Genomic DNA, 26,261 nt, shown 5'->3' on the forward strand with positions numbered 1-26,261 from the left:
GTGGAAGTCACACCATCGACTACACCAACTCACTGAATCGTATCAATTACCAATACATGATGTAGAACAAGGTTAGGCTAGAGAAAGAACAGTATATTTAATATGAATAGAAGATATGAGGTAACATTCAGATGGACCACGCCTGCATGGCCGAGCCATGCCACTCGATCAACTACAGTCCATTCAATTCATTCTTCGCGCCTTCTCCATTGTTAGGTATTTCTCCGCGTTAAATATTGAATATCTATTTTCTGAGTAGTCTCGTGTTCAGCTTTGTGGATTGTGCGGTTATTGTTCAATGCCACTACACATCCATCCCATAACAGGCTCAATCGCGACGCCAATGTGATGATTATGAGTATTTGAATTATAGTACAAACTAAGAATCCCAGAAATAACGCAATTTAACCAATAAATATTAGATGAGCACGACCAAACTTATTGTATTTGCAATACGAAATCAATAAGAATTATTATAAAACAAACGCGAGACCGAGCAACCCTGAGATTGTTGTTCATCACAGCGACTAAGCAATATATTACATGAGCTTAAAGTATCCAACTTTTTCACCTCAGTGTGGCTTTGTGTGAGACTTCAGATTGTCACATCTGACGCAAATCATTTCATATCTGACTGCCAGATAAACGCTTCTAGTGAGTAGCAATGGTTCAGACTTTATAAAACGATAAATGGAAAACAACCAATTCTCACAGCGTTCTGAAATCGCTTTCCGTTGTTTCTGACATTACCAATACTAAATTTTCAATAATAATAATAGAATGAAAACCATCCAGTTTTGAGATAATCAGCTAATGATGTTTATTTGGTAGGATTTATTTCGTAGATGGTAACCTGACATAAGAATGCGATCCTTTCGGTGCTTCAGTAATGCTTCCTCACAAATTTCGCATTGTGTTGATATATAAATTATATACTTATGGACAACTTTTAGCATCGTATAGCAACTCTCCTGCAATCCACTTCGATCATGGTTAGTTTTGTTAAACCCTTTTATTAACTTACTTAACAGACATTGTTATTCGAACAGCAACAATTCTCATATTTCTTTATACTATTATGATCAATATCTTGTCTGCATAAACGTGTACTCTTGACCACATGACAGCCTACACACATCTCACTCTAGCTTAAATATCACTTGATAGATCATTCTCTTCTCCATCTACACATGTACTTGGATCACGTTAATAGAATTTGCTTTGCATAGCTGCGCCTTATTCGATTTGACAATAAATTCGCTTCTGTATTTGCTCACATACACACATTCGCCTCTCTGCTTTAAATTCGCTCGATGTGCTTGTAGCTTTCTTATCTGTGCTATCCGCTAACAAACCGTAGTCGCCGATTCTTATCGCCTTCTGATTTCAAACACCATTGGGATTTATATAATAACGGTTATCAAGGTGATCGATTAGCAAAGCTAAGCCACTACAATCATAAGGGTGTATATTTATGTCTCCTAAATAAAAGATTTTTGGAGTAGCTTTACCAAAACAAGCGTATCTTCGAACTTTCTGTTGAAAGTCTCTGAAAGTTATGAAAGCTCAAATGCAACATTACCAATCTAAGACTATGGATATGATTAGACTAGCCTCAGTACTCATAGATTTTTATGTGGATAGATCATAAAGTCTTTCGCGATGTGCCATGTGAAGAATTTAGTGACCCGTTGATCTGACTCCATTTAGGGCGTATAAATGTTTGTCATCGCATATTCTCGTATACAATCGTCGACTTAAATCGCGTTAGTCAATAACGGAATTAAATAAGTCAAATAACGAGAATTGACTTGAGAATACATATATTTTGAATATGAAGCGAATAAAACATAGCAAAGCAAAATGACACGCACGGAAGATGGCTGGGAAGCCAACTCCATTTTAGTCAAGCGTTACTCAATATTTATAGTCAGACAAAATAAAGCTACAGACATGTGATCAATAGGATAAGAAGGGCACACATATATACGCTCATATAAAAACAGTCAAGACTGATAAGCGAATAATTGACAAGGTCAAAATATGACTCAAGTAGAATGAATAGAATGGGATGTCCGAAAGCTAGAATATAAGATATATAGGCTTAAAATAATGACTGACACTACAAGAATACTCGTCCAAGATCAACAGTTTCGGCGAAAATATCCAAGTATTTTGTGTAAAGGAGCATGTACCTTGTATTAAATATTCGTAATAAATATGCTCAATAACCAGTTCATACGAGAACAGTAAACTAGCAAAAATTATAATTTGATTCAGAACGTTCCAATTCGAATTCAAATGACCACAGCATCTGAACAACTAAACCAGCAAACTTGAAACGTAACTTCGACGACAGATATAAAAACCTCTTTCAACACGCCTAAGTTAACTGATATGTAGTAATTATTACAAACTGTTTTTCATAAGCGTGATTAAAGTACTGAGATTACCCGAACCGACTATTCTTTTAGAAGTAAAAGGGTTTGTGGAGACGTTTAGATATTACTGAGACCGTGAACTGACCTAAGTTAGACCTTCGTCAAAACTTGGATGATTGCTTCCTCCTCGTATGAAGCTCACTAGAAGTGGGCATCTTTGGTCCTATTGAGGATCGAACAAAAGTTTTTAGACCCCGCGGAAAGTATTTATCAATGAAATAATTGAGTCGGCATCCACTCCGATGAAGCGGTAGACACGCTCTACTAGGGTGACGTATATTACGTCAAAACAGCTATTAGGTGCTTCTTTGTTTCCAGTTGTCTAGTTTATGTCGGCTTGTGATCTTAGATGTATTCTTTGAGGATTAATTACTCAGAAGTGCTTTGACAAATAATGTTTATGAGGCAGTTACCGTGAGTACTAAGATGTTAAAGTCCTTAAGATTTGGTTTACAATGACCAATTTTAAAATTTGTTCTATATTGACTCAAAGATGTCCCATTATTCAGGGACTAGATCTTGATTATATTCTGAGAAATCAATACAGTCTCACAACTTTGATGTTAACATTTCCACACATTCAGTGGTTTGGAACGAGTCATTTTCCCAGCAAGTTTTGTTCTAAGCAGTATATAAGAACGAAACACCAACTGTAAACCCATGGTTTTCATCAATTTTGCAAATATGTAACTTCTTGCTTCTCTTTCGTGGTTTCGAGGACTGTATACCGGAACTCCAAGTAAACATATTGTAGCACTTTCAGTTATACTTTATCCATCATTGCTATACATCACTCTACTGACTTATTTATTGGGGTTGAGATTCAATATAAATTTCGAAATATTGAAATTCTTAGGACCATGTTTGGCTTTCCTTTATAGCAGTTTCTGATTGTCGGGTAGGCTAGTGATAGTAACCTCTTTACGTTTATTACTAGTACATATCTAAAGTCATGAATCCTTCCGGAATTAAAAATTATGTTCAGGTATTGATCTGACAAAAATAGACAACACCAAATCGAGTATAAACGTGCAAAAAATCAGAAATTTTTAAGTGAGAAAACATAATAAGAGATTTATGGGTGTAATTCTGGTTTGATGCCGCAGCACAACTTCAGTTCCCAAATTAACAGTATTAAATCATAATTATGACATCAGCATCCTAAAAGTAACAGGTTCAAACAAACATAAATTAAGACGAATTACTATCAGCCACTAAACAAAGAAGTAGATCACTAGTTTATTCAAGTTGACATATGTTATTTAGCCAAAATATACGCATTCATGAATCATATGTAAACTCTTGAAACTTGTGTAGCTGCACTTAAGACCCCCCCCCCAAAAAAAACGCTTACTCTTATTTGGAAAGTCAAAACAGAAAAGAGAAAAGGTAATTTTGTATACAAAGTCGTGTGAACTGCTGAATCTACCTTCAAAGAAATGTTCGGTGGAGAATAGTTAAAACAGAATACACCATTGGATTCAAATTCGATTTGAAATAGTATTACAATGCACAATATGATGAAATATTAATATTTATTATTATGAAAAACCTGAAATGAATACATTTCGACAGCAGCATTAATTTCCGATAGCATGATGTATTTTCGACGAGATTTAAATGTTTCAGCTTTAATTCACTAGAGGGTGAATAGCAGAAGTCACCAAGGGGTCTATAGATTTTAAGTTGTTCAATAATTACTGGTTACTAGAAATTTTTTTCAACTTACTATGATGCGTGACAAACAATATATCTACTTCTATTATGAATTTCTCTAAAAACTACCAACTGTATTATTAGAAAAACTTTATTCACATATTAGATTAAGCGAAATCATCATACAAAGAACCTGATAAAAACAAATTAATTTAAGAGAAAGCCCATACGAAACACAATTTTGCAACTAAAGATATTGCATAAAATAGAAAATGAAGAAAAAGGCACAAATTAAGTAAAACCTGAGAAAATCAATCAATTATTAGAATGTGTTGAAGTGAGATAACCTTGTGGATTTTTCACCTGCCAATTCCATAAATCTTCACACATTTTCTGTTTAAAATAAAAGAGATGAGGTTAAGTAAAAATAACTGAACAAACATATTTTAGTATAGGGGTTGTGGAGATTATTAAGTTTTTGATTGAGATCATGAACCGAATGATGTTAGACGACCGTTGGAAACCTGGACGGTCGTTTCCAATGCTGGTCTAACATCATTCGGTTCATGATCTTAATCAAAAACATGTTTTATTCCACTAGGATTTCAAGAAATTACACTTAACAATAAAACCTAATTTATTGAAAGTAGTAAACCTTGGAACTAGACTAATTATAACCTACTAGTTTATAAATGTATAGTGTGTACCCGTTTACTTAAACAAAAAAGTAGGGAGAAACTTAAATTCACAACCTAATAATTTCAAGTTAAGTATTTGAAGATTTGATCAAGAACTTATTGTTGACATGAACGAAGAATTCAGTATAGCAAGCGGGTCATAATTTATTGGGAAACGAGTGATCTAGAAAGGCGATTTCTTCCAACCATGTATGACAAATATCACTCATTATTTATCTGTTGATAATTTGCATATAACCATGTTACTTTATTCAATAAAAACTAACTTATTCCTATGACTAATAGTCTTATATCTGGTGTTTATTTATTCAATGATTTGAGTTAATCATTCGGTCTCATACGCATACTGTATCATTATGTTTGTCTGTCAGTCAGGATTCTATTCATTTCACTTTAACAATTCAAAACTCATTCATCATTTCTAATTAGTCCCATAAAAACTATTATAAACAGAGAAGTTTTCCTCTTCATTACAATGAGTATTTATACAATTTTAATTTATATTAATCAACTTAAAAAGCTTGTTAATTAAAAGAAACACAACTTCCTTCGATTGAATACATACAAATGAATGCTGAAAAGTTAATAAACTATAAGATTTGAGAGTGACACTAATGTATCTTGAGTAAATCAACACTAAATACATATGAATATACTAAAACCACAATTTTAAATTTACTAAGGCTAACTTCAAAGTTGATCCAGTTTAAATTATATAACAAACCATTTTAATTGTAAAAGTAAATCAATTCTAAAACTTTAATCAGATCTTATTTATTTGATTTTTTTGGATAATTAAATGCTCTTTAGTGGCCCGGGATCTGACTCCAATTTGATCGCATGAATGATTGTTATCGAAATACATATTTCGCTTATCCTCGTATATAATCATCGACTTAAATAGCGTTAATCAATAACGGAAATAAATAAGTCAAATAACGAGAATGGACTTCTGAATACATATATTTTGTATATGAAGTAAATAGAATGGAGAAAAGCCAAACGACACGCAGTGGAGATGGCGGGTAAGCCAACTCCTATTTAGTCGAGTGTTAATCAATATTTACAGTCACACAAAAATAAGGTACAGACATGTGATGAATAAGATAAGAAATGTACACACACGTATGCGCTCATATAAAAACAGTCAAGATTGGTAAGCGAATAATTAACAAGGTCAAAATATGGCTCAAGTAGAATGAGTAGACTGGCCTGTCCGAAAGCCAGAATAAGGTATATGGGCTTAACATAATCACAAACACTACAACTCATACTAAATAGTTTTCTCTATCATTTTATATGATGAAACCAGTAATTATATTAGTTTTTTTTTTCAGAAAAAAATCTTAAATCGACAATGAACAAATATACAGTGATTATGATACTTTAACATTTTATAGTTTGATCTGTTTTAATTATCATGGGATGTTTATAATTCACTTTATTTAATGAATGTTAATCTGTTTATTTTATCATTTCAAATGTTGATATATTAAGTTGATTTATAATTTATTCTTTAAAGAATAATAATAATATCAGTATTATTATTATTATTATTATTATTATTATTATTATTATTATTATTATTATTATTATTATTATTATTATTATTATTATTATCTAGACCCATGCCGTCAACGATAGACAGTAGTCTGATGTCTTATCTATAAATGTGTTTATATTTAAAACAATCCACAATAATGATCTGTTCGAGTATACAGAAAAAAAGTTTGATTTAATTTAAAAACCATATATGGACTTGTTTTCTGGTTGTCAACTGTTTTATTTAGAAAAAAAACCCAGTTATAAATATTAAGCTAAATTGAAATTGATGAAGTATGAATCATTGTTCAATGATTCTTACAGTATTTAACTAAATAAAAACTGTAATGATGAAACCATCATATTGTAAATCAAAATATGATATGACTGACTACAATTATGAACTAAATAATTAATTATTCCATTCAGTAATATAAGATCAAGACGTATAAAGAGGTAGAATACTTTCATTTAAAACGGTTATATCTTCATTCACATATAAAATGAATGTATCATTTAGTAGCTGTAACATTAAGAATAACATTAAGTTGCTGGCGTTATCCAAATAGATGTTTCAATAAATATAAAAATATATTCAAACCATTTATAATTCTAACTCCGCCTGTAGTTCTTCTAGGGTTACTATCAGTCACAAGTTCGGTTAAAGGAGGAGGCTTAAATATGGGTTCAGCATCTCCACCCCGTGGAAAACAACTTTATCAAAATGCGTTAACCGGAATAAACAAATTTATAATCCTATAAAGAAAACTGGATATCTGATTACTAGTCTCAAATTCTAGTTACTTGTCAATCAGAGTTCACAAACAATAAGGTTTTCATCTTTACGACAATTAGTTGATGTTAAATATGATACATTTTTTAAAGTTCACTATAGAAAAAATAAACGATCACTTGTCTGATTAACAAGTGAGTTTCATAAAATAGCCGATGAAATGTCATCTCAGTATTTCTGTGATTGAGATAAGGCTTTTATTAATTTATATCATAAAATGTTCACTACAAGATAATCTAATCATTAATTATTTGACTTAATCAGCAAGAGAAAATATGTTTCGATCAAGAATGCTGTAGGTCAGTGGAACCAACACAGGCAATAAAAGGTCATTTTAATATAATGCAACTTGATATAGACTCGGCGTGAACATCAACTCTGCGATGCAGGCATATCCAACCGACGAGTCAAGAATAGGACGAAACGTGCGTGCTGTATTCAACTGCTAGCCACATCCTATCTTAACACATTTTGTTGATTTTTTTAGTTGCTTCATTACAGTATTTAACTGTTTTAATCGATAAATTATCATGTAAAATCCTATTGAAATTAACCCGTTCGATTCACTTATATACAACAGCGAAGAGAAGTTCTACCGATGTTTATGCTAAAGAGAAGGTTAGCAGCTCAGCGAGAGTCACGGAAATAAAAAAGCAGTCAACAACACAATTGTTAATCCAACCGAACTTATCCATTGAGAATGATTTTTGCAAGCAAAAACCGACTATGACGTGGAAGAATAAATGGTGAAACTATAATTATGGACAACTTGTGAGTGACGCCAGAGTGACCTTAAGAAAATTCACCTACCTATAAGGGTTTAAAGAGGGTTATAGATTGATGTAAGAAATCCGAATCAGGATTTAGAGTTAGAAGTTAGGATTAGAAATTATAATTAGGATTTTCATTACGAACTGACATCAGCTATAATGCCAAAATGCGATTTGACCAAATAAACGAATGAAATTCGAGCAAAAATCCAGGACTTTTTATCTTAAATTTGATTGGTCCGTCCATAAATTATAGTCTGGCCGAATCAATTTATTTTCTTTATTCTTTACACGTAATCACACTTACATCAATGTTATATTTTGCTTTCCATCCTAACTCTTGTTGAGCTAATGATGCATCTGAATAAACAGTTGCACAATCACCAGGTCGTCTTGAACATATTGTATAAGGAATTGTTTTACCACTTGCTGTTTCCATCGCTTGAATCATTTGTAATACAGAACATCCTTGCCCTGTACCTAAATTATAAACCTAACGAAAAAAAACAATAACAAAATATTGAATAAATTCATTTTCTTAAATAAGATTGGTTGGTTTAGAATAGCCATAGCTCAGTTATTCAAAATAGCTTGTAATAAAATGGATATACCGAAGTAATCAGCGCTTGAACAGGATGCAAGTATGTCAAAAAAGACTGTTCAAAGTAGGTCGTGAATATCAGCAACAGGATAACAAAAGTAGTTACTAAGAATTATATAAATGTTATTTGCTACTTCATGTAAGGAAGAACGACGATAAATATAATTTGAAGAGCGGTGAGAGAAGGGATATATATATATATATATATAACTACTTTCTTTGATATAATCATCAACAAACCCCTAATATTTCCATGTACGACTTTATGGAATAAACAAGAGCGACTTACAAGTGACTTATTATTCTTTAATTCAGAAAATTCATTATCCTTCTTTTCTTATGTAATTATGTTACTAGTTGTTTTTATTTTCTTACGTGATTATCGATGATATTTGATCCGTTAACACGATTGTTCAACTCTTTTACATTAGATAATTGTAATTCAAAATATGAATTTTTAAAATCTCTTTCATTGAAACTTCATTTATTCATATAGAAAAAAAATATAGCTCAACGTTACGTCAGACACAAGAGTAATAATAACTGCTTTATTGAATATTAAATGCTTCCAGTGGTAGTTTAGTGGTTCACGCTTTTAATTTCTAGTAACTAAGTCGCGTGGTCGATAAGTTTATCACATTTTCTATTAACCTTGTAGAATATATACATATATATATATATATATTCAATAAAAACTAGAGATTCTTTACCAGAATGATTCACAGGTATGCATCTTTAACTACAAAACTTTACGCCTAAATCTAATTTCATAAAGTTCCTATTGCATAGTAAACATTTGCTATATAAAGTATCGTAAAGTTTTTATATTTCAGTCTTAGTGAGTATGGATTCTAATGTACTTGAGTCTTGTTATACTAGGTAAATAGTACACGAGAAATTTTTGAGCAAAGCGTATGGCTTGAATTTGATAAAATAAGGTTTGCCAGTTGTTTTCAAAAAATTTATAAAAAAAGACATTTATCACCAAATAACTAAAGACTGTATGAAAGAACTTTATTTGAATAAACTTAAATGTACATCGGGGGTGTGGTCCCGTAAGAAAACCACCTGCTTCGGTCTGGGCACCCGGCAGTATCACAGCCCACACACACACAAACATGGTGTGGCGCATATATATTTGGTGCCCTCTTGTACCAATACTTATGTGTTGAAATAAATAAATAAATGTACATCGGTTGTGAAGATTGTTTTATTACGCCATAGTGCGGGATCATTACAGTTAAACTGTACACAAGATAGGATGTCATTTGAATCCGTACAGATTAGTTCACATAAAAAGTTGTTTATTGATATAACAAAAGGTCATAGGAAACTAGACTATCACATATTAATAGTACAAGTTTGCAATATTTATAATATTCGACTATACAAATGCCAAAAATATTTATCATATGCTAAATTAGAAATAGTTTAATATTGTCATGTCTAATTTTCGGTATGTTTAAAAATAATGATAATCAGTAATCTTCACAGTCTTTTTTGTCGATGGCCGTCTAGCTTCAATTGACTCATGATTCCAACTATTGAAATTTCTAAAAATCTCCACAAAACCCCTTCTGATAATAATCACCTGCTCACTGGTGACTGACGTCAAGAGGCATTTCCTGGAGTTCTAGGTAGAAGCCGTTACCAGTGGAGTTCAACCAGGTTATTTTGTGAGATATCAACTCACTGAAGACAATGGTGTACGGTGCCGCAACTTCGTGGATTGGTTGAAGTTAGACATTAAAACCGTTGGATGCCGGCTGGCTCAGTGGTCTAGTGGTTAAGCGCTCGCGCGCGAGACTGATAGGTCTTGGGTCCGAATATCGTGGGGGGCGGGATCGTGGATGCGCACTGCTGAGAGGTCCCATACTAGGACGAAACGGCCATTCAGTGCTTCCAGGTTTTCTATGGTGGTCTAGCTTCAATTAACTCATGATTTCAACTATTGAAATTACTAAAAATCTCCACAAAACCCCTTCTGATAATTGTAAATAACCTGAATTCTGAAATGCATGATTTGTAGCTCTTACTGAAGTTAAATGTAGAGTATTTGATGAAGATAAGAGAATTAATTGAGGTGGTGATATAAATTTTTCAAACGAGAAAACTAGGGTATATATTACACATGTCTGTTCATTGTTTACCATGCTGCCACGACAAATTGGGAAGGGGGAGTACGGATAGTCTAGACAAATGCAGAAATTAACCGGATTAAAACATGGTATCAATATATGAAGGCAGCTAGTAAAATCCCGTAAAAAGAGGTGAAATTTTATTGGCTAGATTGTGTAGGATAAAATTGTATTTAGCGGTTAAAGTTTAATTGAAATGGTTCAAAGTCAACAGTAATGATGAAGATGTGTCCCTATTGATATGTCTTAAATGTCTAACCGCTTACAACTGAATATCTTCTATTTTTATGCATAAAACATTTTATTTAAAGCTATTTGATTGAGTTATCCAGTAAGGATTATAAGTATAAAGGAATTTATGAGTAAATTTGTGAATAAAAATTGTATTTGATATTATATCAAAGGAACAATATTAAATTATCAATATCAAACCAAACCTTATTTAACATACACGTATACATATTCAATTTGTAATAAAAAAGAGAAATAAATACCTTGAAACCACAATTCTGTTTGATTTTATCCAATGATTTAGTATGGGCTTCAGCTAGATCAACAACGTGAATATAATCTCGAACACCTAGACAACGGTGTGAAAAGAGAAATAATAATGTTAAAAATGATGAACTAATTCGATCATTACTTTTAAAATAACCAAAGATATTAACAATAATTCCAATAACTTCAGTGTATCGAACAGTTTCATTGAAATATTTTGGAAAAAAAGTAACAACAATAAAGTTATGAAGATGAAAAAGTGAGTAAAATGAGGTGATTAAAAACTTTGCTTTTCACTATGATACTCTCTTTGAAAGATATTCAGGTTTTTAATGTTTAGACTTTCACATCGTGTACGAAAGCCACATGTTCAACATCTCATATCATTGTGGTCCCAACGATACTTTAATTCTTCATACATGATAATAATTTGTTAGTGACAATATCTATTTGGTTTCCCTTCACATTCTTTATATCTATTATTACGTGAATAATACTGTTTACACTCTACTCATTGTATACATAAATATAATACTGTCCATTATTCAACTTTGCCTAAAAATTACTATAACTTAATGGTAATGTTGAGGTGATCTCTTCAGGGTGTTCATTTGCCAAAAGAGTTAGACCAATTACACATCTGTTTTGAGAATAAACATTGAAAAATGCTATTTTTACTATCTGTATATCTTCAATGGCTTCTAAAGTGATGAGTGCAATAAAAAGAAACTAATAACCTTTGTTTACATAAAAATATCGGTCCATGAATAAATTCTGGATACTAACCTGTCCCATCGACTGTTGGATAATCGTTTCCATACACATTTACGTAAGGTAATAAACCACTGGCTACTTGAGTCACATAAGGCATGAGATTATTTGGAATTCCTCGTGGATCTTCACCAATTAATCCACTGGCATGTGCACCAACCGGATTAAAATACCGTAGACTTATAATATTCCATGTAGGATCAGACGTATATAAATCCTTAACAGGAACAATATTCAATGAAGAGTATACAAAATTAGGAATTAATTAAGAGTAAGACATATCATTTGGAAAGAATAAGTATAACCTATAGATGTCACTGTATTTAATTATTAGTAATTGGAAATAATGGTCAATTTAGATGAAAAATTAATGAAGATTTTATGGAGCTTAACAAACGAACAAAAACATTATTTAGTTATAAAGAATGGAAAAGGAGGCATTAATTGTGTTCAGTCCAATTAATAATAAGGTGAAATCGATAACTCATTACCATAAACATATAAACACTAAAATATTAAACCATAATAGCTTTAAATTATTCACGTAACACATACAGTTGTAACACGTCAAATAAAATCAGAGGTATATGTGTATTGAGTTTATCCTGACACGAGTTTTTCTATTACTTATTATGTCCTAACTTTGATTGATTTTCTATTATGAATTTTACGGTTACCAGTACTACTATTACAACTAGGATTGGCTGACCATTGATTAGTTCAATTTACAGTCAATATAAAAAAGTCACCATATTTTGGCCATTATAAACACTATTTTTTATTCAGATATAGAACTAATTACAGATTTTGATCAAAACAAGCTTTAAAAAAATGGTACAAATACCTTAGAAATATGTTGAATAAAATTGAATTCCACATTTTTTTTCTTAAAAAGTCATCGTTTATATTAAAATTATCAGAAACAAATCAAATCTACCGGTCACTTTAAATACAGATATTAGTTTTAATTAAAAATTAGATTGTGCATTAATCACTTTGAGACTTAAGTTAGTCTAACGATTTGCGAATGACATTCACAAGTTTCAACGAGAACACTAACAATTATCCACCATAATTCAGAGAAATTCAACTAGAAAGATATGAATAAAACTAAATCCAAGAGCAACAAGGTTTGTAGAATAAAATAAATTCGTCAGTCTATTTCACGGTTTCTTATAAGCTGTACACAACCTAGAATTACTACTTCCTTACGCTTGTTACTCCTCGTGAGGTAGCATAGGCCGCTCACTAGCATTCGCCATCCAACCCTGTCCCAAGCAATCCTTTCCAGCTCCTTCCAGTTGTTATTCATCCTTTTCATATCTGCTTCTATTATCCGACGTGATGTGTTCTTTGGTCTTCCTCTTTTCCGCTTCCCTTCAGGATTACAAGTTACGGCTTGCCTCGCAATGCAGTTTGATGATTTCCTCAATGTGTGTCCTATCCATTTCCATCGTCTTTTCCTAATTTCCTCTTCAGCTGGAAGCTGGTTTGTTCTCTCCCACAAAAGGCTGTTGCTGATGGTATCCGACCGATGGATGTTGAGTATCTTGCGAAGACAGCTATTTATAAATACCAGTACCTTCTTGATGGTGGTTGTTGTAGTTCTCCAAGTTTCAGCTCCGTACATACAGTAGAACTGCCATGACATTCGTATTGAAGATTCTGACTTTCATATTGGTTGAAAGTTGTTTTGAGTTCCATATGTTCTTCAATTGTAGGAATGCTGTCCTTGCTTTGCCAATCCTTGCCTTTGCGTCTGCATCTGAGCCTCCTTGTTCATCGATGATGCATCCCAGGTATGTGAAGGATTCTACATCTTCCAGAGTTTCGCCATCAAGAGTGAATGGATTGCTGTTCTCCGCTTTGAATTTGAGGACCTTGGTTTTCCCTTTGTGTATGTTGAGGCCTACTGATGCAGAGACTGCTGCTACGCTGGCTGTCTTTGTCTGCATTTGTTCGTGTGTACGTGATAGGAGGGCTAGGTCATCTGCGAAGTCCAAATCGTCTAATTGATTCTGAGCTGTCCATTGTATTCCGTGTTTTCCCTCAGATGTCGAGGTCTTCATAATCCAGTCGACCACCAAAAGAAAGAGGAAGGGAGAGATTAGACAGCCTTGTCTGACTCCGGTCCTTACTTGGAATGCATCTGTCAGCTGTCCTCAGAATTACTAATATAAATATAATTATTAACAAATGTTTGGCATACTTGTGTCTGTGAAGTTTAGATAAATATTCAAAAAGTAGGGATACAAAGTGTATTAATAAACATAGGTAACATCGATGTGTATTTATACGCTGGGAATTAATCATTAAAAGGTTATGTAACGATAATGAAATTACTAAGTGATTGGATAATCACTCAACATGATAAAATAAACAAATATGTGAACATCAGTCAGATTATGTAAGAGATAAATAGCAGAAAACGAAAGAATGATGGAAACAAAAAGGTTGAAAAGAAAAAAATTAAAATTAACAAAAGTTCTTAAACAAATATTGAATCATCATAGAAGGAGAAGGTTAACCAAACTTTCTTTGTATACACATAGGTCAGGTCAGAAACGTTTGTTAGCGATCATCTCTACGAAACGGGGTGACATTAGTTTTTGTCTGCTAATTATTTTGGATACATCACTTACATTCACTTCATATCCAGTATCGAGACGTCTGGCACTTGCACGTGTAAAGAAGTTACTCCTTTTCAGCCGTAGGTTCCTAGGAATGTGTTTAGAAAATGTTGTAAAGGCTCTTCTCTCTGTCCTTCTTATGTACTTGCTACAGCAGGTAAATGTAAATTCATAAACGCGATTGAAGGTGATGTCGGAAATGTATTGGTCTACCTTTGAATTGTATTCTTCATACCATTATCATGATTTTGGTTACTTTCCAAACATTTATCTAAACTTCACAGACAAGTAAGCTAAACATTTGTTAATAATTATATTCATATTATTAATTGTAATTTTAGATTGTATGCAGCTGGTGAGAAACCGTGAAATAGAAGGAATTTGTTTTATTCTGCAAACCTTGTTGTTCTTGCTTTGTTTAAATTTATCAAAGGATCTGGTTTTTTAAATCTAATTTTACAGTTAATGCATTAACAAGAACTATTATTATTACTATTATTAGTAATATTACTATTTGATTTACCTTCAAGATCAATTCACAACAAAGTTTTGTATTACCATATGAATTTTGACAATTTCCAGTTGGATGTTTTTCCGTAAGTGGTAAAAACTGAGGCTCACCATAGACAGTAGCAGAACTGGACAGAACAAAATTTTTAACATTATGCGCAATCATCGCCTGAATAGGAAATAATTTAAAAGATTTTATTTCATTAAAATCATAAAAAGGGAAGTTGAAATCAATGATCACTGTTTCATTAGCGTTATTTGTTTCAGAAATGATACATGGAGATGAAGTGCTTTTCCAAGTGATAATGAAGTAAACACTAAACTAAATACAAGAACAAGTTGAAATAGTAAATACACACCTTCAAGAACCTTGTGTCAGATGACATTAAAAACAACTATATGTAAAACAACAAAGCTCCCATCCTTTGAAAGATCTCGTCTTGTGAAGAATACCATCTTCAGATTGAAATAACTTTCAAAATACTTCACTGATGAAGTATAGGCAACTCTAAAAATATAACGGTCTGTATTTTCTATATAATGGATAGGAAGAGTATTCTCTTTTAATTGTTTTTATGGTAATGTCATCAGCCAATAAACACATTATATGCTTCAATTTGGACTTAGTTCTCCCAAAATATGATTATTTTGATAGACTGGTTGTTTAATTCCGGTAGAAAAATACTCCTTGATAAAAGCATCATTGTGCTGTCTGTATCAGACAGAATGTATACTTTCTATGCATTACATAATAAACTGAGCAACTACTGAATTTCATAAGGGAAATTTATCATTTAAACAATCCCAACCAGAAGAAACATAAACAAGATTATCAAACAGTTCAGTGTGAAATTATCTATTAATTAATCAGTCGGAAAAAAAATTAAAACCACTTAGACAGATAGTTAGAAATTAGTAGAGTACGTGCAGTATAAAAAATTTCAATATAACAAAGTAGGTATCCTATACTTTGTCTAATTTATGTATCGTACGCATACAATATACAAGTAATGATGAACAAAATGAAGTTCTATGCCCTCAATCCTTTCTTTAAATAAATAAATAAATAAATATATATATATATATATATATATATATATATATATATATATATATATATATATATATATATATACAATATATTAATGCGTGATTATTAGCATGTTGTTTGTAGAGGCTGTCAAATTTTAGACTTTATATAACAGACTGAATTTAGTTGTTTTTTTAAAAACAGAGAAAACTAACAATAACTCAAGAGTCGCTTCGTTTTAGTATAGGACTCCTCGGCAGTGTGTATCTAATAGCTTACTGATGATCTTTTTTAGAATTCACAATGGGTAATTAACTTCTAAACAATTGAGTTTGAACCCAATGGTTTTTGTTTCTGACTTGAATCAATTATTGGTACAATCCAACCACCTAATGACATTAGTGACTAACTGCCTTATATTCGATATGACTCAACTCCATTGGTCACAACTTCTCATTAGAAATGCAAGATCGCCATTGCTAAATAGTCATATACTAGGATAATAGAGTTGTCCACTCCTTAATTCTGTTCCAATGGTTGTTTTTCTAATAGATTGATTTACCACTGACTAATAACGATTTTACTTTACTTTAGTAACTAATTATAAAGTTTAATGGCCAAAAACTGACTAGTAAATGCACCCAAATCATGTAAAAAATGAATGATTTTCTAAATGATAAGCAACATTCTATGATTTAGCCATATTCTAAATCAATTATCATAATTCAGGTCATCTATATGATGTACTTAACTATATAGTCAGTCGATTAAGTGAAAATCTAAACTGTATTTTCTTAATAGAAAAATTGAAAATCAATAAATTAACTGAATATCACAAATGAAAGTTCATCTTCCATGTGAATGTTTTATTTTCCAATTTATAAATACATAAATTATTAAATTATTGTACAATTTCAATATTTCATGATTATTTGTTTTTGTTTGTGTTATGTTCAATGCGATCAACCCGATATTTCGCATTTCACTACACTTAAAGTACAACTTCAACTGACTGATTGATTAACTATGGTTTCAATCGATTAATGATTGAAATATAGAGAATTTGTAGGCAATAAGTTAATATATATCATTAACTGCATTGTCACAATTCCCCTATTTATAATTAAATTAAATTTATAAGTTAATTGTTAAATTATACATATACAACAATGGTGTTTACTTAGAAACAAAGGAAATCCTATTTCTAAGTAGTACTGTAACTAAACACAATTAGTTTATAAGTATAACTATAACTACAAAATAAACGCTAACTCCAGGTATCCATTTTGAGATATACAATCTCTACAAGACCCCATATAAAGAGAGATATTTATGTTTGAAATTATTTTAAACAACATAACCGGTACGGTAGATTTAATAAAGTAACAGCAGTTCCCAAGATAAATCACAGACTATCCTCTAAGTGGTAATGATCATCACTTTAAATACTGATATTTTGATGAGGAATAAATTAATCTGTATTATAACATTCGAGAGTAAGAAATTTTACGGGAAACAATTCTAAATTACATAATCGTAACACAATGATATTGTTGTACCAGTTTGAAAATGTTTACGGTTATTCACATGAATAATGATAGTAATAAACAAAAAACGTCGGTCGATGCTATCATAGTTTACAAATTCAGAGACAGTGCACAACTATAGACATGATTTCGATTGGGAAAACGTTGGAATACTGGATGGATGAAAAAGGAAGAAAACTAAAGAGTTCTCTAGCAACGCGCTGACCAATAGACATATGGAGATTGATCCAGTCTACCAACCAATAACAAAAAAGGATAAACGACCACAAAGTCAAAGGTGGAGACACTGCAAACATGCAAACAGCGGTCGCACGCCTATAGACAACAATGAATCGGATTCTAGATGGGCAAAACAAGTGGCTAGTCAATTGTGGAGAAATTCAGATAACCCGCTTCTTATTAAGATGTGCGCTGATGATGCTGTTAAGAAAGGCAATGAAAGCTTCGCGACTGAACCAAATAACTCAGAGAACAAAACACCCCTAAAAACGTTACGAATTCCCTGTTTATACAAAATGTACAATTTTGAGCGGTACACCAGAATCTGACAAGATTCAATTGATTTGATGTATGATTCGTTACACTCGACTATTTTCAAGTCTCAAAACTATGTGTGATTAATAATTTTTACAGAATGATTCTAACCTAATGAGTCAATTCACAGTGACAATATGCTTGCTAACAGACTTGAAGATCACAGACTATATATATATATATGTCATGGTGACGGTGTTGCGGGTGCTAATCCTTTAAAACAAGGTATGACGGAAAAATCAACCGTAAAATTTGTAAGTTGAAGTAAAGTGATTCTTACACATTAACTTTAATATCAATTAATTTATTTCCAGTAAATTTTCAATTTTATTAGATCATTCAGTATCAAGTTAGTTAACCAACTTTCAATGTAATTTCATTATGTTGATTTATTTAATGTGAATTTGGCTAAAGTGACGATTGCTCAATTGATAATTTTGTTAGTTAATAATCATTGGACTTATTCTACATACAGATAAATTAACTATATTTAGTCTCTCTAGTAAGTCTTCTTTACAAGATTTGTCTTTTGAAATAGCTGGAGACAAGCAAGAAAAGATTTATTGTATCCAGTATCGTAGTCTCTTTAAAGTCAGTGGTGTCGTCCCGCAAACATAACTTGATCCTAGTCATAGAATGTATTTACAAGCTATAAGATACATGTATATAAATGGAAAATCTGTTTATATCTATGAAATGTAAGAAATTGTATTCACTTCAATTAAACTCTACATTGTATAAAAAATTAGGGAACAAAAAAGTAACATACTAAAAGACTAGAGATTATATGATATACACATTATTTTATACATTACAGTGATATTCGAACAACAAGTCAAGTTATAAGTTTCATTTCACAAAAAGAAAGCACTTATAGAAATATCAAATGTATGAATCTGATTATGTTGATGGATTAATTGGTGATCAACAATTTTAGCGAGACTATGATTTATGGACGGACCAATCAGATGTAAGATAGCAGGTCTTGGATTTAGGCGCGAAATTCATTCAACCCTTTGGCTAAATAGCGTTTTTGTCTTTTAGCTGGTGTCAGCTCGTGATGAAAACCCTAAATCTAGTTCCTGACCCTAATCATAAACTGTAAATCATAATTCTAATTTCTCAAATTGCTTTATTATACTCATTTAGTTCTAGTCAGTAGGTGGGCATCATCAAGGTCATTGGCGTCGCTCAAAGGTCGTTTATAAATTACAGTCATCACAATTTTCAATCGTCTACTTGTAGCATCACCAATAATAATAATGTCTAATTTGACTAACCTGCAATAAATTTAATATACCCACTAAATTATTGTTGTAATATTGTATAGGCTTTTCAATTGATTCAGATACGGATTTCAAAGCGGCAAAGTGTATGACATAATCAATTTTATGCTGAAATTATAGAAAAATAGTGAACGGACAGTGAATAGTGAACATCTTTTTCTCCTCATAAATAGACTGATATATCAATAGTAATAAGAAGAATATCTCGGCGAAAAAAAGTCGACAAATTTACCTAGAAACACATTTATTCCATTAGTCTTAAAAAAAGATTATCAGGTTACTAAGAAGTATTGTTCATTCATGATGATGGTTCCTATTTTCGTATTGGTTGTACAGTAATGAAGACTATAAAACTAAGGAACAACAGTCATTGTAATATTTCTTGTCTTTCAATTGATATCATTCTTCATAGAAAATTAAATCCGTAATCTTTAAGTCTTACTGTAAGCGCTTAATCTTTAAAATACTGAGTTAGAATCCAATGATTTGTATTTCTAACTGTACTCATTTCATGATACTGTGCAGTCAACTTTCAGCATCATTAGTGAGTAAGTGTCTCACAACTAACATGGTTGATCTTTAATGTTCACAGATTCTCAGTGTATTGCTAAACTTACGTAGTACAATTTGACTTTTTAATCAAATGTTAATAAGTAAACTCATTAAAACCTTGTCTAAGAATAAAACTTCGTAAAAAATGACTTATATGTTAGATAAAATGTTCAATATCACGATATTTTCATAAATCTAGTAGGATTATCATTTCTGCAAGTAATGTTTAGTGTTGCTTTGTTTTTGTAAAACAATTATCAAAAGAAGTACATATAGGTAGATGAATGAACATACTTTTTCAAAGATATCATCCACAGCTTTTTTATCTAATAAGTTCACTTCATAGAAAAGTAATTTTTCATTAATTATTTTTTCAATACGTTCTATACATTCTGTAAATTAAAATAAGATATTCATTGAAATAACATAATCTCAAAAAAAAATTAATTCATTCAATATTTGAATAACAATAAGAATAAATCGGTTAACAATAGCGAAAGACCCAGACATAAAAATGAATCGGTATAAGTTGCTTCAAAAATCGAACTAATAACATCAATGTTTGTGAGTACTGAACAGAAAGAATGTAGTTTGTACAGAATAATCCAAATGAAGCAGCCAATAATATTGAGTAATAGCCGAACTCAAGAGTTAAAATATAAGGAGTGCATACAACTACATTATTGTCACTGGTTTTTAACCCTTTCATCTAATGTTCTCATCTATTGCTTGGAACTATAATGTGGACTCTCAAGTTTATATCTTACAGAATGGCTCAAATGAACAGTCAATGAACTGACATTGATGCTTTATTTGGCCTCCCAAAACCATTATTCAGTCGATTAAATCAACCAGCATCGAACGCGACGGTAATAGTGTTGTATAGGTGTACCATGTTTTAATCTTGTTGATCGCTAAACGTTCACAGCCGTATTAAATGATTCACCGTAATATCGTAAAAAAATGAACTAAATTAAGAAATAGATTTAAACCAAAAATTCCAAACTATGAAGAACCTTGTTTGTATTAAAAGTAATATGAAGCACACTGAAACAATTGATATGTATGACCTGTCGTAGAGATGTTGTTTGTTAGCTGAAAATATCATTAAGGTATAAGGTCTTTGAGGCAAAAAAATTATGCATTCTCCACCAATTTAACGCATGAAGTGCCAGAAATATCCTCTATTTCCACAGAATTTTGAAATATAAAGCGAACTAGTTGGGCATGTTAACCACTTCGAAAAATTCCACGAATAACCCTAGTTTGGCATTCAATAAATTCTCGACACAGATTCAGAGTATCGTAAAAAAGTATGCTAACAACGGACCAGTGCGACAATCACCCATTACGTTGTGGAGTAGCATTCTGTCTCATTCGGTCTCCGTATAAGTTGGCAATAAAACTTAACTACCATACGATATATCTAAGTGCAGTTATGGGAATCAAAATTAAATCTTTTGTTATAATAACTTCGTCAAAGAATTCACATTCTGATTTCCTAGTAGACTGATAAATATCTCAGAAACATTACAGTTAATTATGCTACCTTATGAAATTAACCGTAATACACCTAGCCCAAATCGATAATTGTGACCTAGTACTTAGCTCTATGATGGTGTTTACTTTATTTACTTACGCCTGCTACTTCTCGTGAAGGAACATAGGCCGCTCACCAGCATTCTCCATCCAACCCTGTCCCAAGCAATCCTTTCCAGCTCCTTCCAGTTGTTATTCATCCTTTTCATATCTGCTTCTATTATCCGACGTGATGTGTTCTTTGGTCTTCCTCTTTTCCGCTTCCCTTCAGGATTACAAGTTACGGCTTGCCTCGCAATGCAGTTTGATGATTTCCTCAATGTGTGTCCTATCCATTTCCATCGTCTTTTCCTAATTTTCTCTTCAGCTGGAAGCTGGTTTGTTCTCTCCCACAAAAGGCTGTTGCTGATGGTATCCGAACGATGGATGTTGAGTATCTTGCGAAGACAGCTATTTATAAATACCAGTACCTTCTTGATGGTGGTTGTTGTAGTTCTCCAAGTTTCAGCTCCGTACATACAGTAGAACTGCCATGACATTCGTATTGAAGATTCTGACTTTCATATTGGTTGAAAGTTGTTTTGAGTTCCATATGTTCTTCAATTGTAGGAATGCTGTCCTTGCTTTGCCAATCCTTGCCTTTGCGTCTGCATCTGAGCCTCCTTGTTCATCGATGATGCATCCCAGGTATGTGAAGGATTCTACATCTTCCAGAGTTTCGCCATCAAGAGTGAATGGATTGCTGTTCTCCGCTTTGAATTTGAGGACCTTGGTTTTCCCTTTGTGTATGTTGAGGCCTACTGATGCAGAGACTGCTGCTACACTGGCTGTGTTTATCTGCATTTGTTCGTGTGTACGTGATAGGAGGGCTAGGTCATCTGCGAAGTCCAAATCGTCTAATTGATTCTGAGCTGTCCATTGTATTCCGTGTTTTCCCTCAGATGTCGAGGTCTTCATAATCCAGTCGACCACCAGAAGAAAGAGGACGGGAGAGAGTAAACAGCCTTGTCTGACTCCGGTCCTTACTTGGAATGTATCTGTCAGCTATCCTCCATGCACTACTTTGCACTGTAGTCCGTCGTATGAGTTCCGGATAATATTGACAATCTTCTCAGGAACTCCGTAGTGTCGAACAAGTTTCCATAACGTCCTCCTATCCACACTGTCAGATACCTTTTCATAATCAATGAAGTTGATGTACAGTGACGAGTTCCACTCAACTGGTTGTTCGAGGATGATCCGTAGTGTCGCAATTCGGTCTGTGCACAATCGATCCTTACGGAATCCAGCTTGTTGATCTCGAATTTGGGTGTCTACTGCATCTTTCATCCGGTTCAGCAACACTCTGTTGAAGACCTTCCCTGGTATTGACAGTAGTGTAATGCCTCTGTAGTTTTCACATTTGCTCAGATCTCCTTTCTTTGGAATCTTGATGAGGTGTCCTTCTTTCCAGTCCATCGGCACTTGTTCCTCCTCCCAAATCTTTTAGAATAGAAGGTAAAGCATGTTTATAGTTACTTCGATGTCTGACTTCAGTGCTTCAGCTGGCATGTTGTCGGGTCCTGCTGCATTCCCGATCTTGATTTGTCTGATGGCCATTCTGATTTCTTCCGTCGTTGGTGGGTTGACATCTATAGGAAGACCTGTGTGTGCTGCCTCGACTTCCAGTGGATTCATTGGAGCCGGCCTATTCAGGAGCTCCTCGAAGTATTCTACCCATCTGTTCCACTGTTGTTGAATTTCAGTGATTGGCCTGCCTTCTTTGTCCTTGACCGGTCTCTCTGGTTTACTGTATTTCCCTGATAGTTTCTTCGTTGTATCGTTAAGCTGTTTCACATTTTCTTCTCTAGCAGCTTTTTCCGCCGTCGTTGCTAGTTCTTCCACGTATTTCTTCTTGTCGGCTCTAATGCTTTTCTCCACTTGTTTGTTTGCTTCTATGTATTCAGCTTGTGCTTGGACTTTCTCTGCTCGTGTTCGGCTGTTGTTAATTGCTGCCTTCTTGTTCTTCCTTTCTTTGATCTTGTCCAGTGTTTCTATAGAGATCCATTCCTTATGATGGTGTTTCTTTAGGCCCAGAACCTCTTGACACGTTGAAGTTAATGCTTCTTTGATGCCTTTCCAGTTGTCCTCCATAGTAGTTTCTATGATGGTGTATCACACAGCAATTCTGAAAATGACACTAATAATTGCAAATAAAACTATTCTAATGGTTTTGACCCGACGCTTCTCTTGATAAACAATGAAGAATAACAACTCGACATTTCTTAATGCATAGAATAAGAAAAATAGATTGTAGAATTTACGAATAAAAAAAGTAATTGATTAAAAAGAGTAGGCGACAAGCTAAGTACTGGACATGTATATCACTTGGTAATTAATATTCAACAATTAACACGTAACTCCAAGTTTAACAGTGAATAATTCAACTATAACATGGATATAAAAAGCAAAAACTTACTAATACTGGAATTACTTAGATTATCCAAAGTGATAACTGAATAACCATTATTGACCAGTTCTACAATTGTATGACTTCCAATGAACCCGGAACCACCGGTTACCAGTACAACTCCTTTATTGCCTTTCTGCATTCCGCGAATCTGAATACGATAGCAAAATTAAGCCTTTATATATATATATATGATTAACTGACCAATAAGCAGAAAGTAAATTAAATTCAAGCTATTTCTGTAAGCCAATGAAAAATGAACACATGGACGAGATTAAATGGTCTTACTATGAACTGAATCTACAATATTAGGACAATATAGTTCTGAACAAAATTACGTAATATCGATAACAAATAACAAAGATTTTTGTAGTCAAATAATCATTAAAATTTTCATAATTTAGTCTGAAAATCAAACCTAATAGCATCGCGTTGTTGCAAATAGAGTAATCTACTAATCAGTTTATATTCATATCAATTTTACTACCGTATTGTATTTTTATTAGTGTAGGCCAAAGAGTATACGTTTCATGCTATTTAGAACTTATATGGTGAATAATCTGAAACATGACAATAAAACCTACTAGTGTTCTCATCTAAACCATTGAATTATAATGATCGATCCGTGTGTTAATTATTAGTATGATACATTAGTTTCCGTTATGGGTTGACACAATCAAATTAATACAAATATATCGGGATGATCAATTTTTGTTAGTATTTCATTGCACGTCACTACAAACAATCTACCCAATTTTGAGAACAGTAAAATTCACTCAGTTTATATACCAAGAAAGACCAATAACTGATAAAAAGTTATTAGTAACAGAAGATACCACGCTTTAATAATCACTTTACAACTCATTGAATGTAGAAAACTCTATATACAACATGAAAAAATAGACGAATTTAAGTTTTGTTTTAGACAAGTCTAACCAATGCACAAGGTATACGTGTACATCCTGAAATACTGGAGATTACTAGAACACATATAATGACGTTACTCAAAACGGCAATGATACCTCCACCAATTAAATCAGTAGATTCAGGTAGCCTAACAATCTTGAAAAATGTATAATTACTAAAGATAATAAAATTACCATGATAGGAAACTATCTACTAACGCATTTTTAGTAGTGTAATGAAACATAAACGTTTCACAGTAACTTAATTAAAACAAAAATTGTCTGAAGAATTATGTATTTATCATAAATTATCCAAAGAACAAATATCTGAAAATATTTTTTAAAATCAAATGTAGTTAAAGTTAATTCATGTAATGAAATACACATATTTAACACAAAATAAGTAATATGAAGCGTGAGATATCAGCTCACTGAAGACAATGGTGTACGGTGGCGCAATTTCGTGGATTGGTTGAAGTTAGACATTAACACTATTGGATGCCGGCTGGCTCAGTGATCTAGTGGTTAAGCGCGCGCGCGCGCGAGACTGATAGGTTCGAATCCCGCGGAGGGCGGGATCATGGATGCGAACTGCTGAGGAGTCCCGTACTAGGACGAAACGGCGGTCCAGTGCTTCCAGGTTTTCCATTGTGGTCTAGATTCAATTGACTTATGATTTCAACTATTGAAATTATGTTTATACCAAAAAAATATTTTGTAATATTTTTTTAAAAAGTCAAATGTAGTTAGAGTTAATTCATGTAATGAAATGCACAACAAGGGCGGCCTGCTTGAGCATCTGGGCTACCTGTTCCTGCCATCTAGATATTTCGACAAGTTACCTATTTTTGTTTGTTTTAATATATCGTTACGTCTATTAATCGCATAACCTATTCTGCTGCGTTTCTGAAAAGTGTACAACCTTTCGTTGTCAAAGTTACAAAAAAACTCAATAAGAGACAATGTGGTTGTTGGCAATATACAACGAAAAGAATGCACATTATTCAGATGTTCATTCAGTGAACTGCTAACATCTAACTGGCGATCACTTAATATTTATCGCCAGAACCGACCAAGAAGAAAGAAATGGAAACTTTTCGAAATACTTTACGCTGAGAATTCTATATTGTACCAAAAATATAATATTGAATAAAGCTAATAATAATAATAATACACATATTTAACACAAAATAAGTAATATGAAGGGTATCGTAATAACAATAAAACTCATATTATTACCAGAAATAAATTTTACCATGTTATAAGAATACAACAGTTTCCTTATTGTGTATACCATCAAAGGTATACAAAACCATGACAATAAACTAATTATAATAAGATATATTTTTAAAAATACAGTGAACTAGAACT

At 32.6% G+C, this 26,261-nt stretch overlaps 1 protein-coding gene across 1 annotated transcript; it reads right to left on the reverse strand.

Annotated features, from left to right (window-relative positions):
- On the reverse strand, nucleotides 1-25,048 carry MS3_00005256 (uncharacterized protein). Its single transcript, XM_051213284.1, has 8 exons — nucleotides 23,995-25,048; nucleotides 20,292-20,389; nucleotides 19,440-19,553; nucleotides 15,062-15,217; nucleotides 11,924-12,125; nucleotides 11,134-11,219; nucleotides 8,208-8,393; nucleotides 1-4,490 (listed from the first exon to the last, which is right to left on the reverse strand). The coding sequence occupies exons 1-8, from the start codon at nucleotides 24,125-24,127 to the stop codon at nucleotides 4,413-4,415; spliced, it is 1,053 nt and encodes a 350-aa protein (XP_051069246.1). The 5' UTR covers nucleotides 24,128-25,048; the 3' UTR covers nucleotides 1-4,412.
- Between the last annotated feature and the right edge of the window lie 1,213 nt (nucleotides 25,049-26,261).

Source organism: Schistosoma haematobium, chromosome 3 (assembly GCF_000699445.3).
Source record: "Schistosoma haematobium chromosome 3, whole genome shotgun sequence".
In the NCBI taxonomy this organism is placed as follows: Eukaryota; Metazoa; Platyhelminthes; class Trematoda; order Strigeidida; family Schistosomatidae; genus Schistosoma; species Schistosoma haematobium.

Coding starts and splice junctions, on each gene's coding strand:
- MS3_00005256 (XM_051213284.1), bottom strand. CDS start 24,127: ATGCAGAAAGGCAATAAAGGAGTTGTACTGGTAACCGGTGGTTCCGGG. Junction 19,554..20,291: donor TGGATGATATCTTTGAAAAA/GTATGTTCATTC, acceptor CTATAATTTCAG/CATAAAATTGATTATGTCAT. Junction 12,126..15,061: donor GTTGTGAATTGATCTTGAAG/GTAAATCAAATA, acceptor GTTCCTGTTAAG/GATTTATATACGTCTGATCC.